We start from the raw sequence: 16016 nt of genomic DNA, 5'->3' as shown, positions 1-16016 counted from the left end.
TTTATTTAGCTGATTTGCTCTTTCATAGTTTCAAATTCTTATTTTACATTATTTTTTTTACCTTTCTTTATGTAACTTGTTATTTCTGTCCTCAATAAAGGCTCACCTTATCTTACATTTCAGTCACTTTGCTGCAGACCAGATACGACCAACTGAGCAACAACTACAGTCAGTTACAGGATGAAGTAAAGCAGCTGAAGAACAGAACTGAAGGTGAGAAAAGTTTAAAACCAGTAAACTCCTGTATTATACACATTTACATCATAGACCTTGATTGTGTAGTTACCGTTGATTATAACTGTTTCAACTCCAAGTCTTATCACTTTGACACTGAATGATGTGAAATCTGTCTTTAAAACATGATTGACATTAAGAGAAGTGCTGTCTTGATGGATGGACGAGATTTGGCTGCAGTTGTTACTTTAAATCAGAAGAGGAGAAGAATTGGTTTGGAAGCAGAGCTGACTGTCAGCAGAGAGGAGCAGATCTGGTCATCATAAACAACAAAGAAGAACAGGTGAGTGTGTTTGTTTCTGAGTGATTTTAGAGAAAAATAAATTTAATGGAAATATTTAAATATAAGTAATGTCAATTTGAAATCTTTGGAAAATGATGTTGAAATGTTTATTTTCCTTTTTAAAATGCATTCCTATGAAATTAAATGTTAACTGTCTTATGAGTACAAAATGTGCAGTTCCTCATGTATTCTCTGTTTCTCTGCTGATTATAAATGTCTTTCTTCACTTTCCTCCATTACTAATGTGTGTTTACTGTCATGCTGTTGGGTCCAGTCCTCAGTGTGTGGTGGACCGAGGGATCCCTCTTGTGTTTGTTGTGGCTGATGAAGTCAGAAGATGACCTTACTAAAACAGAAATGCTGAACTGTGAACAGAGAAATGATTGTTTTCTCTCGTCAACTACTAGGAGTTTGTCACTGAACTGAGTAAGGATGGAGAGTCCTGGATTGGTCTACGGTATGAATGGAGACAATCAGGATCCAAATGGGAATGGGAATGGGTGGACGGATCACCGCTGACAGAAACGTGAGACATTTTAAAGGTTTATGTTTACATCACAATTCCATCAAAGTCACTGTTTATTGAAATATGCTGATTTGATTGGTTTAGAGAGAGAGAGAGAGAGAGAGAGAGAGAGAGAGAGAGAGAGAGAGAGAGAGAGGGAGAGAGAGAGAGAGAGCTAAACACCACAGTCAGTAGTAGACAGACAGTTGAGAGAGAGAGACAGGTATACAGAGCTAAACACCACGGTCAGTAGTAGACAGACAGGTAGAGAGAGAGACAGGTCCACGGGTAGAGAGAGAGACAGGTCCACGGAGCTAAAACACCACAGTCAGTAGTAGACAGACGGGTAGAGAGAGAGACAGGTCCACGGAGCTAAAACACCACAGTCAGTAGTAGACAGACGGGTAGAGAGAGAGAGACAGGTACACAAAGCTAAACATCACAGTCAGTAGTAGACAGACAGGTAGAGAGAGACAGGTACACAGAGCTAAACACCACAGTCAGTAGTAGACAGACAGGTAGAGAGAGAGACAGGTACACAGAGCTAAACACCACGGACAGTAGTAGACAGACAGGTAGAGAGAGAGGCAGGTACACAGAGCTAAACACTACAGTCAGTAGTAGACAGACGGGTAGAGAGAGAGACAGGTCCACGGAGCTAAACACCACAGTCAGTAGTAGACAGACAGGTAGAAAGAGAGACAGGTCCACAGAGCTAAACACCACAGTCAGTAGTAGACACAGAGGTAGAGAGAGAGACAGGTACACGGAGCTAAACACCGCAGTCAGTAGTAGACAGACATGTAGAGACAGACTGGTACACAGAGCTAAACACCACGGTTAGTAGTAGACAGACAGGTAGAGAGAGAGACAGGTACACACAGCTAAACACCACGTTTAGTAGTAGACAGACAGGTAGAGAGAGAGACAGGTACACAAAGCTAAACATCAATGTCAGTAGTAGACAGACAGGTAGAGAGAGAGACAGGTACACGGAGCTAAACACCACGGACAGTAGTAGACAGACAGGTAGAAAAAGAGACAGGTACACGCAGCTAAACACCACGGTTAGTAGTAGACAGACAGGTAGAGAGACAGAGAGACAGGTCCACGGAGCTAAACACCACAGTCAGCAGTAGACAGAGAGGTAGAGGGAGAGACAGATACAGGGAGCTAAACACCACAGTCAGTAGTAGACAGACAGGTAGAGAGAGAGACAGGTACACGGAGCTAAACACCACGGTTAGTAGTAGACAGACAGGTAGAGAGAGACAGGTACATGGAGCTAAACACCACAGTCAGTAGAAAACAGACAGGTAGAGAGAGAGACAAGTTCACGGGGCTAAACACCACAGTCAGTAGTAGAGAGACAGGTACAGGTTCATAGAGCTAAACACCACAGTCAGTAGTAAACAGACAGGTAGAGAGAGAGACAGGTACACGGAACTAAACACCACAGTCAGTAGTAAACAGACAGGTAGAGAGAGAGACAGGTACACGGAGCTAAACACCACAGTCAGTAGTAGACAGACAGGTAGAGAGAGAGACAGGTTCATGGAGCTAAACACCACGGTCAGTAGTAGACAGACAGGAAGAGAGAGAGACAGGTACACAAAGCTAAACATCAAAGTCAGTAGTAGACAGACAGGTAGAGAGAGAGACAGGTACACAGAGCTAAACACAACGGACAGTAGTAGACAGACAGGTAGAAAAAGAGACAGGTACACGCAGCTAAACACCACGGTTAGTAGTAGACAGACAGGTAGAGAGAGAGACAGGTACACGGAGCTAAACACCGCAGTCAGTAGTAGACAGACAGGTAGAGAGAGAGACAGGTCCACGGAGCTAAACACCACAGTCAGTAGTAGACAGACAGGTAGAGAGAGAGAGACAGGTACACAAAGCTAAACATCACAGTCAGTAGTAGACCGACAGCTGAGAGAGAGACAGGTACACAGAGCTAAACATCACGGTTAGTAGTAGACAGACAGGTAGAGAGAGAGACAGGTCCACGGAGCTAAACACCACAGTCAGTAGTAGACAGACAGGTAGAGAGAGAGACAGGTACACAAAGCTAAACATCACAGTCAGTAGTAGACCGACAGCTGAGAGAGAGACAGGTACACAGAGCTAAACATCACGGTTAGTAGTAGACAGACAGGTAGAGAGAGAGACAGGTACACGGAGCTAAACACCACAGTCAGTAGTAGACAGACAGGTAGAGAGAGAGAGACAGGTACACAAAGCTAAACATCACAGTCAGTAGTAGACCGACAGATAGAGAGAGAGACAGGTACACGGAGCTAAACACCACAGTCAGTAGTAGACAGACAGGTAGAGAGAAAGACAGGTACACAGAGCTAAACACCACAGTCAGTAGTAGACAGACAGGTAGAGAGAGAGACAGGTACACGGAGCTAAACACCACGGACAGTAGTAGACAGACAGGTATAGAGAGAGACAGGTGCAGGTACACGGAGCTAAACACCACAGTCAGTAGTAAACAGACAGGTAGAGAGAGAGACAGGTACACGGAGCTAAACACCACAGTTAGTAGTAGACAGACAGGTAGAGAGAGAGACAGGTTCATGGAGCTAAACACCACGGTCAGTAGTAGACAGACAGGTAGAGAGAGACAGGTACACAGAGCTATTTTTTTATTTTTATTTTTAAATGTATATATTTTATTTTACTCAATGAATTGTATGTATTTATTCTCATGCTTTGGCAAATGTAATATGTCTGACATTCATGCCGAGAGAGAGAGAGAGAGAGAGAGAGAGAGAGAGAGAGAGAGAGAGAGAGAGAGAGAGAGAGAGAATCGCTTTACAATGTTTAATCTTAAATTAGTTATTGAAATAATTTGATTATTTACAAATAATATAAATATTTAAATTAAACAGTTTATTTCAAATGAACAACAATCAGGAGTTTCAGCTGTTTGAAAAAGAACATTTTATTTGTCTGACAGGTTCTGGGCAGCAGGACTGCCTCACTATAACATTTACTGGACCGCTGCTACATGCTGCAATCAACAAGGAAAATGGAGACATGGATATTATTCTGATAATAAGAACTGGATCTGTGAGAAAAAGATGATCTGAACTCTTTGATGACAGAGAGGTGTGTAGTGTTGGGATCAGCTTTGTTAAATCAGACCAATTCTTTAACATTTGCTCAGCTGTTTATTCTGTGTTGCTAAATAACCTGATTACAGAGATATTGTTCCTCTGCCCTTCATAGAGCACAATCTGGTTAGAAGTCATGTGTATTTACTCTGTAGTCCTACAGGATTATTATAATACAAGCTAATAAAAACATGGATTAGCAGGTTGTCTTTACCTTGGTTTATGTAGTTGATTATAACGTTTGTAATCAGTTAGTTAGAAGTTTTTCCTTAGAACATTTTACAATCCACAGAAAATAAACCCCGCCCTACCTCCATCTCCCCTCCCAAACCCGTCCCCACAACCAATTAAATCATTGTTATCATTTTGTAACGCTGCGCTGTAACCTTAACCTAACTATTGTATTTGTATCTTTTTTTAATTTTATTTTAGCCTGTATTCCTTTCATGAAAGTTTTTAACTGCTCATTAATGTTTGATTTAAAGCATTTTGAATTGTCTTGTTGCTGAAATATGCTATAGAAATAAAGATGCCTTGTCCTACAACCTCCAGCCTGTCAGTCTGTCTCCAGGGCATAGAGAACCCTGCTGTGCCTGTCTGTCTCAGAGGAAGTGTAACGTTAACCGCGCTATACGGCTGCTTTTCGGCTCGTGATTATATCATATTGCAGTAAACACTGTCTGTGTGGAGTTTTGAAAAGTGTAACCACATTTGCGACCACATTTCTGTGACTCGCTGTGACTTGAAGCTGCAGAGGCGACGTAGTTTGCTCCGTCTGCACCGCAGCTCTGTGTCAAGTCAGTTTATTTATAGAGCACATTTAAAACCAACCTAGGCTGAACAAAGTGCTGTACAAAGTTATATTATGTTATAAAAACAAAGGAAGACAATACAAATATAGACACAATGAACATCATACAAACAATACACTTCTGTACAAATGTCCCTAAACTAAATCATACGCCAAAGAATAAAAATGTGTTTTAAGACGAGACTTAAAGATCTCAGCAGTAGAGGAGGACCTAATATGAATGGGAAGTTTGTTCCAGAGTCTCGGGGCCACAACGGAGAAGGTACGATCACCCTTTGTTTTCATCTGAGACTGTGGAATAGCTGTGTGTGTCGGAGCTGAGCCTCGCTCTCTGTCAAACATGTAGAGAAGGTGGAGAAGATCTCGCTTGCATACACGCTCTAAGCCAGTGTTTCTCAAATAGGGGTTTGTGTACCCCAAGGGGTACTTTGGAGGACTGCAGGGTGCACGGGAAGTTTTTGTCACTGCTTTCTAAGTTTTTGATACTATTTCCATCTATTCTTGCCTTACTTCCTTCTGTCTACTGACTTTTTCGAAGTTTTTAAGATTTTTTAAAAGAAGTTTTTGTTGCCTTTTTTCATCAGCATTTAAATGTTTTTCAGTTACATGGCTGTTGTTTGGTAAATCTATCGCTGGTCAGGGGGTTCTTGGCTTAAAAACACAATTAAATGGGGAAAAGTTTGAGAACCACTGCTCTAAGGTACCACAATATGGCACCATTGATTTAACATGAATCGGTCTTCGGTTTTACCGACGTAATTCGGTTGGTACCCTAAAAAGTACTGAGTTTGGTACCCAACCCTACTCTAAACCCAACCACAACTGTTGGCTTTACCGTGATGAGGATATTTCCCAAATCTTAACCGAGGTCTCATTTACGCTCGTCATTTCTAGCATCTCCTTTCTGGATTAAATCCACATGCAACACTTTTGTAAACACCTTCCCACATACTGTCTATGAGTCTCTGTTAGCCACGTCACTAGTCTGATAGCAGTCAGTCAGTTTTCCAGAGCTACATGCTAATCAGAGTCAGTACTACTCCAGTCCAGATGGTGGTGGTAATGCACCTGAAGCTGTAACTGACAAAATGAGCCACAAGAGAAATAACATTTTAAGTTCAGTTACAACAACAACAACAACAACACTTTAGCTGACTAGCCATTAACACATGCATGACCTAATACACATGGAAGACTTGCAAAAATGGACTATGAGTGAAATAAGTGTAATTGTCCAAATCTGTAATCATTGTCCAAAATATAAAAGAATTGGCGTTGAATCTTGAAAAATGTTGTTATGTAATGCAATCTGATGTTTTTAATCCTTGTGTTGTATTTCCGTCGACCATGCAACTTTGTGTTTTTCTGGGTCAAATTTTCAACATTTTGTTGTTATTTTTCAAGACTTTTCGACGTTTTTGTCGATTTTATTAAAAAAAAAAATTGTGTCACATTCTTTCCAATTTTTGTGTCACTTTTTGGCGTTTTTTTAATTATGTTTTTTGTCAAAGTTTTTTGATTGCTTTTTCCAGTGTATTTTTTCACTTTTTGTCCAATTTTTTTTTGTCACTTTTTTAAACAAGTTTTTGTCACCTTTGGCGATGTTTTTGATGTTTTTTTGTCACTTTTTCAGATTTTTTTGGTCACTTTCTTCAGTGTTTAAAAAAAAAATGTTTCTGTTGATTTTTTTGCCGTGTTTTTGTAGCTTTTTACAACATTAGTCACTTTTTTCAACGTTCTTCGACGGACCGACTGAATGCGTAAGTAGCCTAAATATATACATTAACTGACCACTGCTCTGAACTGAAACCGTCATAATCATTCCATTCAAGGATTAGGCTACTAATCATTTGCACAAATTAACAGTTGTACTCTTTGCCTTAAAAGTAAGCAGAAGATAATGTTACTCAGGAAATTTACCATGAAGATCAATTTTCTACAACACTAGAGTATGATGCGTAAATATCTCTTTCACTCTGTTCCTCCCTCTCTCTCATGGGCTAAAATATAAATGTCCTAAGTCATATTAACTTCTACTGCTCGCTTTTAATGCAAAGTGTGCAACTGTTCGTTTTTGCAAATGACAGTGACTCAGTGAATGGTTCCAGTTAAGAGCAGTAGTTCATAAATGTATATTTTTAGACTATCATTCAGTCGGTCCGCTATTTTCTGCCACGCTTTTTCTCGCGTTTTTTTATTTTTTATTTTTTATAGAGGACGAGTTTCCTTCTCTACATATTATATGCCTTGCTCCCTTGTGGACATAGAAAATAAAGACACTGAAGAAATTGGACTCTCAAATCTAGAAACTATAAAGATAATTAAGTGATAAATTCCATGCTCACTGTAAACATGAATGGAACAGAGTATATTCATCAGTTATTCCCCCCCCCCAGCAAAATATAAGGTCAAAAACCATTGAGGTGTCCTCTCCCTGTTGTTACATGAATGTACAGTAGCCTACATCACTAGATAGTTACTGGTCCAGTGAACTAAGACTGTAACTAAGGAGGATTGTACAATTAGCATATGTTCTTTAAATTGTACAATCCTCCCAAATTATAGTCCCAGTTTACTGGACAACACAATTTGTGCGCTAAGAATGGCAAATACCATGCACATGGAAGCGGAACAAACATTATCCTTATTGTTAAAGAATTAAAAACAAAATTAATCAACTAAAATAATTTAAGGTGCATTGGTCCACTATAGAAATGTACAGCGTTGTATGTATTGCCCTTAGTAACAGACTTCATTTAAAACACATTTGAAATTGTATCAGCCTTTTCTAATTATCTCAACAACTGTCATAATATATTCATCATATTTCTAACAACAATATGAACAGCAGTCTTCATACAGCAATATAACAGTAACAATGACTGTCACATGAATAATTATTAAAAAAAAATGATGGTCCCAACTTTAAATAATAACAGTACTTAAATGAACAGCAATATGCACCTGTTGTATTTTAATCCAGGCTGATAACAATAGGGTAAAACCACTGCTGGGTGATCAGAAAATGCTCCAGGATTAAATAAATCCTGGCTGTTAGCCTGGTCGGGAGCAGGCTAGCTGTTAGCCTGGTCGGGAGCAGGCTAGCTGTTAGCCTGGTCGGGAGCAGGCTAGCTGTTAGCCTGGTCGGGAGCAGGCTAGCTGTTAGCCTGGTCGGGAGCAGGCTAGCTGTTAGCCTGGTCGGGAGCAGGCTAGCTGTTAGCCTGGACAGGAGCAGGCTAGCTGTTAGCCTGGTCGGGAGCTTTGACACACTGTCCTTTTTTCTCTTTCCATCTGCGTGCATTCATGTCCCAGAAATGCTTGTCACTAACTTATCTGCGGGGAGCTTATTTCCCGGAATCCTTATGTTTTCCCTCCTCGCAGTTTTACTTGGATTGGGGTGGTACCTAAATCATGGTTGCAGCTGGCGCCGTGGCCCTGCTCGATTCCCTANCATTCATGTCCCAGAAATGCTTGTCACTAACTTATCTCTGGGGAGCTTATTTCCCGGAATCCTTATGTTTTCCCTCCTCGCAGTTTTACTTGGATTGGGGTGGTACCTAAATCATGGTTGCAGCTGGCGCCGTGGCCCTGCTCGATTCCCTGCTGTACCATACTACGCCCTACTATGCCCTGCAACGCCCTGCTACACCCAGCTATGCCCCGCTATGCCCGGCAACGCACGGCTACGCCCTGAACTGCTAAAACTATTATTTCTAGTCATAGCTCCACTATCTTTATTGTTACTATAACTGCCACTGTTCATTTTTGCAACTGCTGTAATTATCAATCATATTTCTCTATATGTGTATCAGTGTCTCTGTGTCCAAACCAGCAGCTAAAGATGCCGCCCACAACGAGCCTGGGTCTGTCTGAGGTTTCTGCCTAAAAGGAAGTTTTTCTGCGCCACTGTTGTACCAAATGCTTGCTCTTGGGGGGTAAGTTGGTCTTTGTAAACTATAGATTGTGTGTCCTGAGATAACTCGTCATTATATTATATTGCAGCCACGTTATCTGTGTGGAGTTTTTAAAAGTGTAACCACACTTGCGACCGCGTCATCGGCATTTCTGTGACTCACTGTGACTTGAACAAGCTGCAGAGGCGACATATTTTGCTCCGTCTTTACTGCAGCTCTGTGTGTTTGAGTCGGAGCTGAGCCTCGCGCTCTCTGTCAAACATGCAGAGAGGACTAAGAAGATCATGCTTGGGTACGCAATTTCAGGTTGAAATTTGGCACAGATTGATTTGACCTGAATTGGTCCTTGGTAGTACCAGCCTACTCCGGTTGATACCTTACAAAGTATCGAGTTCAGTACCCAACCCTACCCTAAACCCACCGATAATGTGGGCTTTACTGTGATAAGAATATTTCCCAAATCTTAACCAAGGTCTCATTTACACTCCTCATTTCAAGTGTCTTATATGTGGATTAAATCCAGATTGTTTACTTTTGTAAACACCTCGCCACATACTGTATATGAGTCTCTGTTAGCCACGTCACTAATCTGATTGCAGTCAGTCAGTTTTCCAGAGCTACATGCTAATCAGAGTCAGTACTACTCCAGTCCAGATGGTGGTGGTAATGCACCTGAAGCTGTAACTGACAAAAAGAGCCACAAGAGAAATCATTTTAGGATCATTTACAACAACAACACTTAAGCTAACTAGCCATTAACACACACATGCATGAACTATTACACATGGAAGACTTGCAACATTGGTCACTCATCTCTTCATCTTTTTTCTGTGCTCCTCTACTCTGTTATACATCTATGATCTGCTCTCTGTGTGTTACTAGCTGTGCATGTAGCAGAGCTTATTCTTTATTCCATCCAGCTGAACTTCAGGTAATTATCACAGACCCTGGTTGTGTGTCAGTAAAGAAGATGGTCTATCATGTGTTTTATTTGTTTCACTAAAACATTAAAATTCACACCTACTTCACTTCCTCTAAAATAAATGTCCGGTCCAACAACAGTTCCTGTGTCAGAGAGGTGTGAATGCAGCTATTTACAGATATGTTTATTTTCTTAATTTTACAATCAGGAAGAAACAGCTTTACTTTAACATACTTTTATAAAGTTTATCTGAAGGGTTTCATAATTCCAATTCCCAAACGACTGAATGCCTAAATGTAAGCGTATTTTAAGTTAAGTGGGACTTTTTGTCTAATGGTAACAAATGTATAAGGATGTGCATCTTTCTTATTGGTTTGTGCTGCAGCCACTTCCTGTGTTAAAGGAGTGACCAACTTAAAGACAGACAGTGAGACGGAGAATACGTTCACTTCAGTTTTCAGTTTGTCAAGATGTCTGCAGATACTGTCGCTGCTCCACGTTTGAGCCTGAATGTGAGATATAACAGAAACGTCCAAGAGAACAGCAGAGAGGAAGAGGAGAGTCAGGTGGAGATCTTAGAGGATGAAGAGCATCACGCTGATCTCAGGCAACAAAGAGCCAGTAAGTCTGAAATGATGATTGTTGTAAAGGGGAGGTTCATGTCAGTTTATGTGTGGCTTTATAACAGATACTGAATAATATTTCACAATTAATCAATCAATCCACCATTGGTCACCATTACTGGGTCATTATCAGGTGTCTTGGTGCTGTAATCTGGTGCCTTGTGAGTCATTCTTATTGTTCAAACTTCAAAGATAATAAAACATGTTCTGGATGTATTTTGTCTCTGTAGGACCACACACTCAAAACAACCCTGCAGCCAACAACAGAAGGTGTTTCAGAGCTACTGCAGTGACTCTGGGAGGGTTTTATCTTCTGATATTGGCTGGACTCTTCATTCGCTGTGAGTATTTTCTTTTAATACAAACTGTCATATCTTAAAGGGGACATGTCATAAAAACATACTTTTCCAATTCTTATATACATTTGGGTATCTGGAGTGTCTACCAATCCACCAACTGTGAAATAAGACAACTCAGTTTTTTGACGGCTGCCTAGATGAGGAAACATGTGATTCAACAAGATATTCACATTTGACTCTCCTTCCTCTGTCACAGTCAGGCTCATTAGAATATACTTCCCCCGTCTGAGTAGCTCCGCCCACAGCTTAACAACTACCTTTTGCATAGCTGTGCCACATTTTTTTGAATAAGCCAATCAGAGCAGACTAGGCTTTTACAGGAGGGGTCTTAAAGAGACAGGTGATAAAACAGAGGATGTTTTGGTTCATGTTCATGCTTGATACTTAAGTTAAAGTGCTCATATTATGCTTTTTTGGCTTTTTCCCTTTCCTTAATTGTGTTATATATCTTTTTTGTGCATGTTATAGGTTTACAAAGTGAAAAAGCCCAAAGTCCCCCCCCCCAAAGGGACTTACCATCTCCAACAGAAAACACTGTTCACAAACTGCTCCAAACAGCTCTATTGTAGTCCAGCCTTTACTTCAGAGACAAACATGGTCACTTTGTAGTACACGTTATAATGCTCGCCTAGCTGCTAGCATGGCACGCCCTCATACTCTGCTCCTGACTGGCTAGTAGTCCTTACCTAGCTACTGTCAGGGCACGCCCTCATACTCTGCTTCTGACTGGCTAGTAGTCCTTACCTAGGTACTGTCAGTCTAACAGGATCAGTATCATTAATGCTAACCGTGGCAGTGTTCTCTGTGCAATGACTGACTGACAGATAGTTAGTTTCATATTAATTTGAAGTACACTCTAAGGAATAACTGTGTATTAACAGTTGTGTGTCTGTGTATTTTAACAGAAATTGTTCATAGAACTTGATTCAGTTTTATTATTTAGTTTTTTTTTACATTTCGAATTGCATTATTTGTGCTCCGACAACTTTTGCCGGCCACGGAGGTTAGTTTTAGGAGTTTAAAGTGCCCATATTATGAGAAAAACACTTTTTCTGGGATTTGGGGTGTTATTTTGTATCTCTGGTGCTTCCACACGCATACAAACTTGGAAAAAAAAACATCCATGCTGTTTAGAGTGAGATACGGTTTCTGAATGTGTCCTGCCTTCAGTCTCTGGGTGAGCTGGTCAAAATCGACACGGCCGTCTACGTCATCGGCCGAAACATTTGGTGTGTGCTAACCACTTTAGCTAATCAGAAATCAGAAATCAGAATCAGAAAAAGCTTTATTGCCAAGTACGTTTACACACACAAGGAATTTGTCCTGGTGCTGTAGGTGCATGTCACATTAAAGCAACACGCACAGACACACCGAGTCGCCATATATGCGGCGCCAAAACAACTCTCTCTTAACTCTCGCAGGGACAATACAGCATCACATGAGGAGAGGAGAGGGGAAAAAAAGCAACTCACAGACTATCCTCATAAAGATAAGAACAGTGTGGGAACAGGAAAAAAACACCTCAGCACATAGGCACACAAACAGTACATTTGCACTGCTGAACATAACATAACATAACATAACATAAATGTACAGTTGCACATTTGGCTGCGAAGGCGTTGGACTGGGGAGAGGGTAGGTTGGGGGAGTTTGGCCTGCTGAGAAACGCACAGCCCAGCAGTCCCACTAGTGACACAGTCCGCAGAATGTTATAGCGAAAACACAGCACGTTGCCATGGTGACACCCTTGAACAGTCCAGAACCGATACGACAATCAGCAGGCAGTGGGGAAGACGGGGGAGGAACCAAGAGCATCTCGCTTGCAGAGCCCCAACAGGGTGACTGTTTGTTCCAAGATACGGCCTCGGCAAGGCCGTTCAGGATAAGGGAGCCGAAAGATTAAATTTGTTTTGTCTACGCGAATGGCTGCTCTAATTTAAACATTCATTCTATTGTCCAACTACACACTGTTCAACTGGTCAATTTTTCTTTCCAAATCCATGACCTTCCTCATGATGGTATCCAAGCCGCGGGACATTACAATGTTGGTTTCCATCACGCGATTAATAGTTCCAGTTTGCAAACTGATCGCTTTTCCGACAGCTTCAGGCAGGCCAGGCAGCTTCCTTGGGCTTTGGACAGCTACCAAAGTTTTTCCAATTCTTCAATAAACCAGAGCGAAGCATCCTCCAATCAGCAACATTCCAGTTATCAGGGTTCCAAATAGGTAGATATCCTCAACGTCCTCCACGGAAAGAGCAGAGAGACACACGACACGCCATTTCTCCCAGCCGTCCATCGTATACCCCGCAGCAAACGTCCCGTCAGGACATGCTGGCTCACCCGAACCAGTGCTCCTCCTCGAGAATACAGTGTCAATTGGGCTGAGAGACCAGTTAATCAATTCCATGATTTTTAGGTATTTGTAGAGCCTTGCAGGGAGAGTCTCTAAAAAGTTAACAGCAGACAACACAAGACAAGATAGCAAGCAGGGTAGGCCTGGGAGGGAGAGGGAGAAAAAGCGACCGCCTTCGCTGAGAGCTGGAAAGAGAAGTCCAAATCACCATACCACATCAGCTAGCTGTTTCTTCAACTTCGGTCAGTACAAGGCAGGATTAGCCGGGAGACTTCTTCTAAACTAGGGCGCACTTCCAACTTTGCATTGAATACCTGCAGACGAGGGACATGGAAGTAGTTCTATAGTGTTATAGCAGTGTTTTGCCATTGAGAACGAGGTGGCTAACCGCTAGCAGCGCTAGCTTCTAGCTAGTAGTCCTTACCTAGCTACTGAGCATGTGCGACTCCCAACAAAGATGGGATAGAAGTGTGATGCCTCACTCTGTAGCTAAAACAGAGAGCTCAACACACAGGGTGAAAAGAGGAGCTGCAGCAATGTGCAGTACAACAAAAATATGGTGTTTATTGAAAATTAAACCATGTAAACCTATTCTTATATAACTTCTAAATGCAATTATGAACCTCAAAATAAGCATAATTTGAGCACATATATTTTTAAAAGTTGTCAGAGATGAAAAGCTTCTGTAGTTTAATGTGTGTGACTCAATCACAATGTAAAGTCTATGGGACAGGCTGCTGATCTTATGAAGAGACAGTAGGGGCAGAAAACAATGAAAAGATGCCATCTTGAAGCTCCTTAAAGCTGCATTCTCTGTCATTTCCAGCAGGGGGAGACTCCACTGGCTCTAGAAAGAAGTGTTTCTATAGAAGTCTATGAGAAAATGAGCCTACTTCTCACTTGATTTATTACCTCAGTAAACATTTTCATAATGAGTTCATGGTCTCAGTCACTAGTTTCAAGTGTTATTTAATACAGCATGATGTTCATTTAGTAAATTATGATCCCATTTATTTTAAAACAGACGATAAAGCAGGAGATGCTTTAGGACCTGTCAGTCAGGACAGAGGCTTAGCAATAGTTTTTAGGGATTGGGCCCCACAGCACTGGGAGTCTGTTATTTTTGAATCATGGATTGACAGACTGATGGTCTAATAACTTCTTACAAAGCAGGATAGCCATTTTAGTTCATAAAATGTCATTGTAACTTCATTAAACATTACAAAGTTTTAGTTTAGGCAACAGAAATAACTGTGAAAGCAGGATTTCCTCTTTTGGCTGTTGAACTGCTGTGTATGGCTGGCTGTGGGGTGTGAAAGCGTTTAACTAAGCTGTGAATAAATGCTATTTATACATTTTTCAGTTTTACACAAATGCATTTATAGTTTATAAATGGTTTCATGAAATAAATCCAAAGGTTGGACAATGCAGTGTCCTCGCTGAAGTTAAGAAAACCACCGGACTGGAGTTATCATGTTTTTATTAAAATATATCAATTTAATAAGTAATGAGGGTGTGTGTGTGTGTGTGTGTGTGTGTGTGTGTGTGTGTGTGTGGTATGTGCTGTTACTTTCTTAATGTTCTTTACTTTCCAAGACACATTGACAGCAGCAGCATCAGTAGAGGATGTCACATTAATGAATGTATATCTACCAAAGTTTTACAGCAGCGTAGTGACAGATCTACACAGCACGGTAAGCAGTAAGTGAAGTTAAGTTCAGCTACAGTTTCTCAAGATGTCTGAAGATATTTATGCCAAACCAGATATGTCAAAGAAGGTGAGATACAACAGAAATGTTCAGGAAGACAAAGTAGAATGGGAGGAAAGGGAGGTGGAAATATACGAGAGTACTGACGCTATCAGAGATCACACTGATAATCAGTCAGATGGAGGAAGTAAGTGAGAAATTATGACAAATCAATATCATAGATATAAATGCTGAGCTGTTTGAATGTGGCTGTACCTTCAACTCATGTTGGACTGATGTGTAAACTCTACGTTTGCTCTCAGTTTAGTTTGACACTCAGCTGTCAGTTCTCAAGGAAACTGCCTCCATCTATGTTTGTCTCTATAGATGTACATGTACAGTATGGAAACCTTGTGTTTTGCAGCTCTTTCCTGTAGTTAGTTTTATTATGTTCTGCTAAATGTATCAGAGCTCTCTGGTTAGAAGACTCATTTTTTATTAAGAAATGATGCCCGATGTGTTTAGATATGGTAACATTACCTGACAAGTGTCATTGCTGAGATCTGAGGCAGCATCAAGTCTGGTAAAGACATGAAACTACATGACAGGAAGGACAGAAATACAGTGAGAGAGAGAGAGAGAGAGAGAGAGAGAGAGAGAGAGAGAGAGAGAGAGAGAGCGAGAGCGAGAGAGAGAGAGACCCATTACAACTCAACATTTCAGATGAGTTTATATTTGTTTTACTTTAGTGTAATAATTGGTTTACCTAAGAGGTTTAATAATTTGATTAAGGACACTTTCACACCTATAGTTCACCAGACTGGACAGACACCAGATTCGGGGGTGACGTTGCAGCATTGTTGCATTTATTTATTTGGTTGGGATTGCGTTCACACTGCACTTTGTCAAAGGCACCAAACACTGTTAACAAATGTCACATGGTGGAAACGGTCGCTTGTTATTGGACAGAATATCTGAGTGAAACCTGCCGACACTTCTGGTCTCAGAGATAATGGAGCAACACCACATTTATAACGTCTTGGGTTTCTGGTTTTGCCTCAGTGTTGATGATGTCACCCAGACTGATGTCACACAGACTGATGATGTCACACAGACACGATGTATGCTCAGAACAAATTATGGATCTGAAAGTTATCATCCCTTAAATCATATATAAATTGTGAGCAAGGTTG

The 16016-nt window shown here is 41.0% G+C and overlaps 1 protein-coding gene across 1 annotated transcript in view; it reads left to right on the top strand.

Moving 5' to 3' along the window:
- Window positions 1–16016, top strand: part of LOC116064135 (CD209 antigen-like) — a 205516-nt gene that overhangs the window by 170892 nt on the left and 18608 nt on the right. Inside the window, exon 10 of the mRNA XM_035993205.1 lies at window positions 124–213. Within this exon, the coding sequence (XP_035849098.1) occupies window positions 124–213 (90 nt within the window). The remainder of the gene's footprint in view (window positions 1–123; window positions 214–16016) is intronic.

Source organism: Sander lucioperca, chromosome 16 (assembly GCF_008315115.2).
Source record: "Sander lucioperca isolate FBNREF2018 chromosome 16, SLUC_FBN_1.2, whole genome shotgun sequence".
NCBI lineage: Eukaryota > Metazoa > Chordata > Actinopteri > Perciformes > Percidae > Sander > Sander lucioperca.
This window is presented reverse-complemented; position numbering and strand designations above follow the sequence as displayed.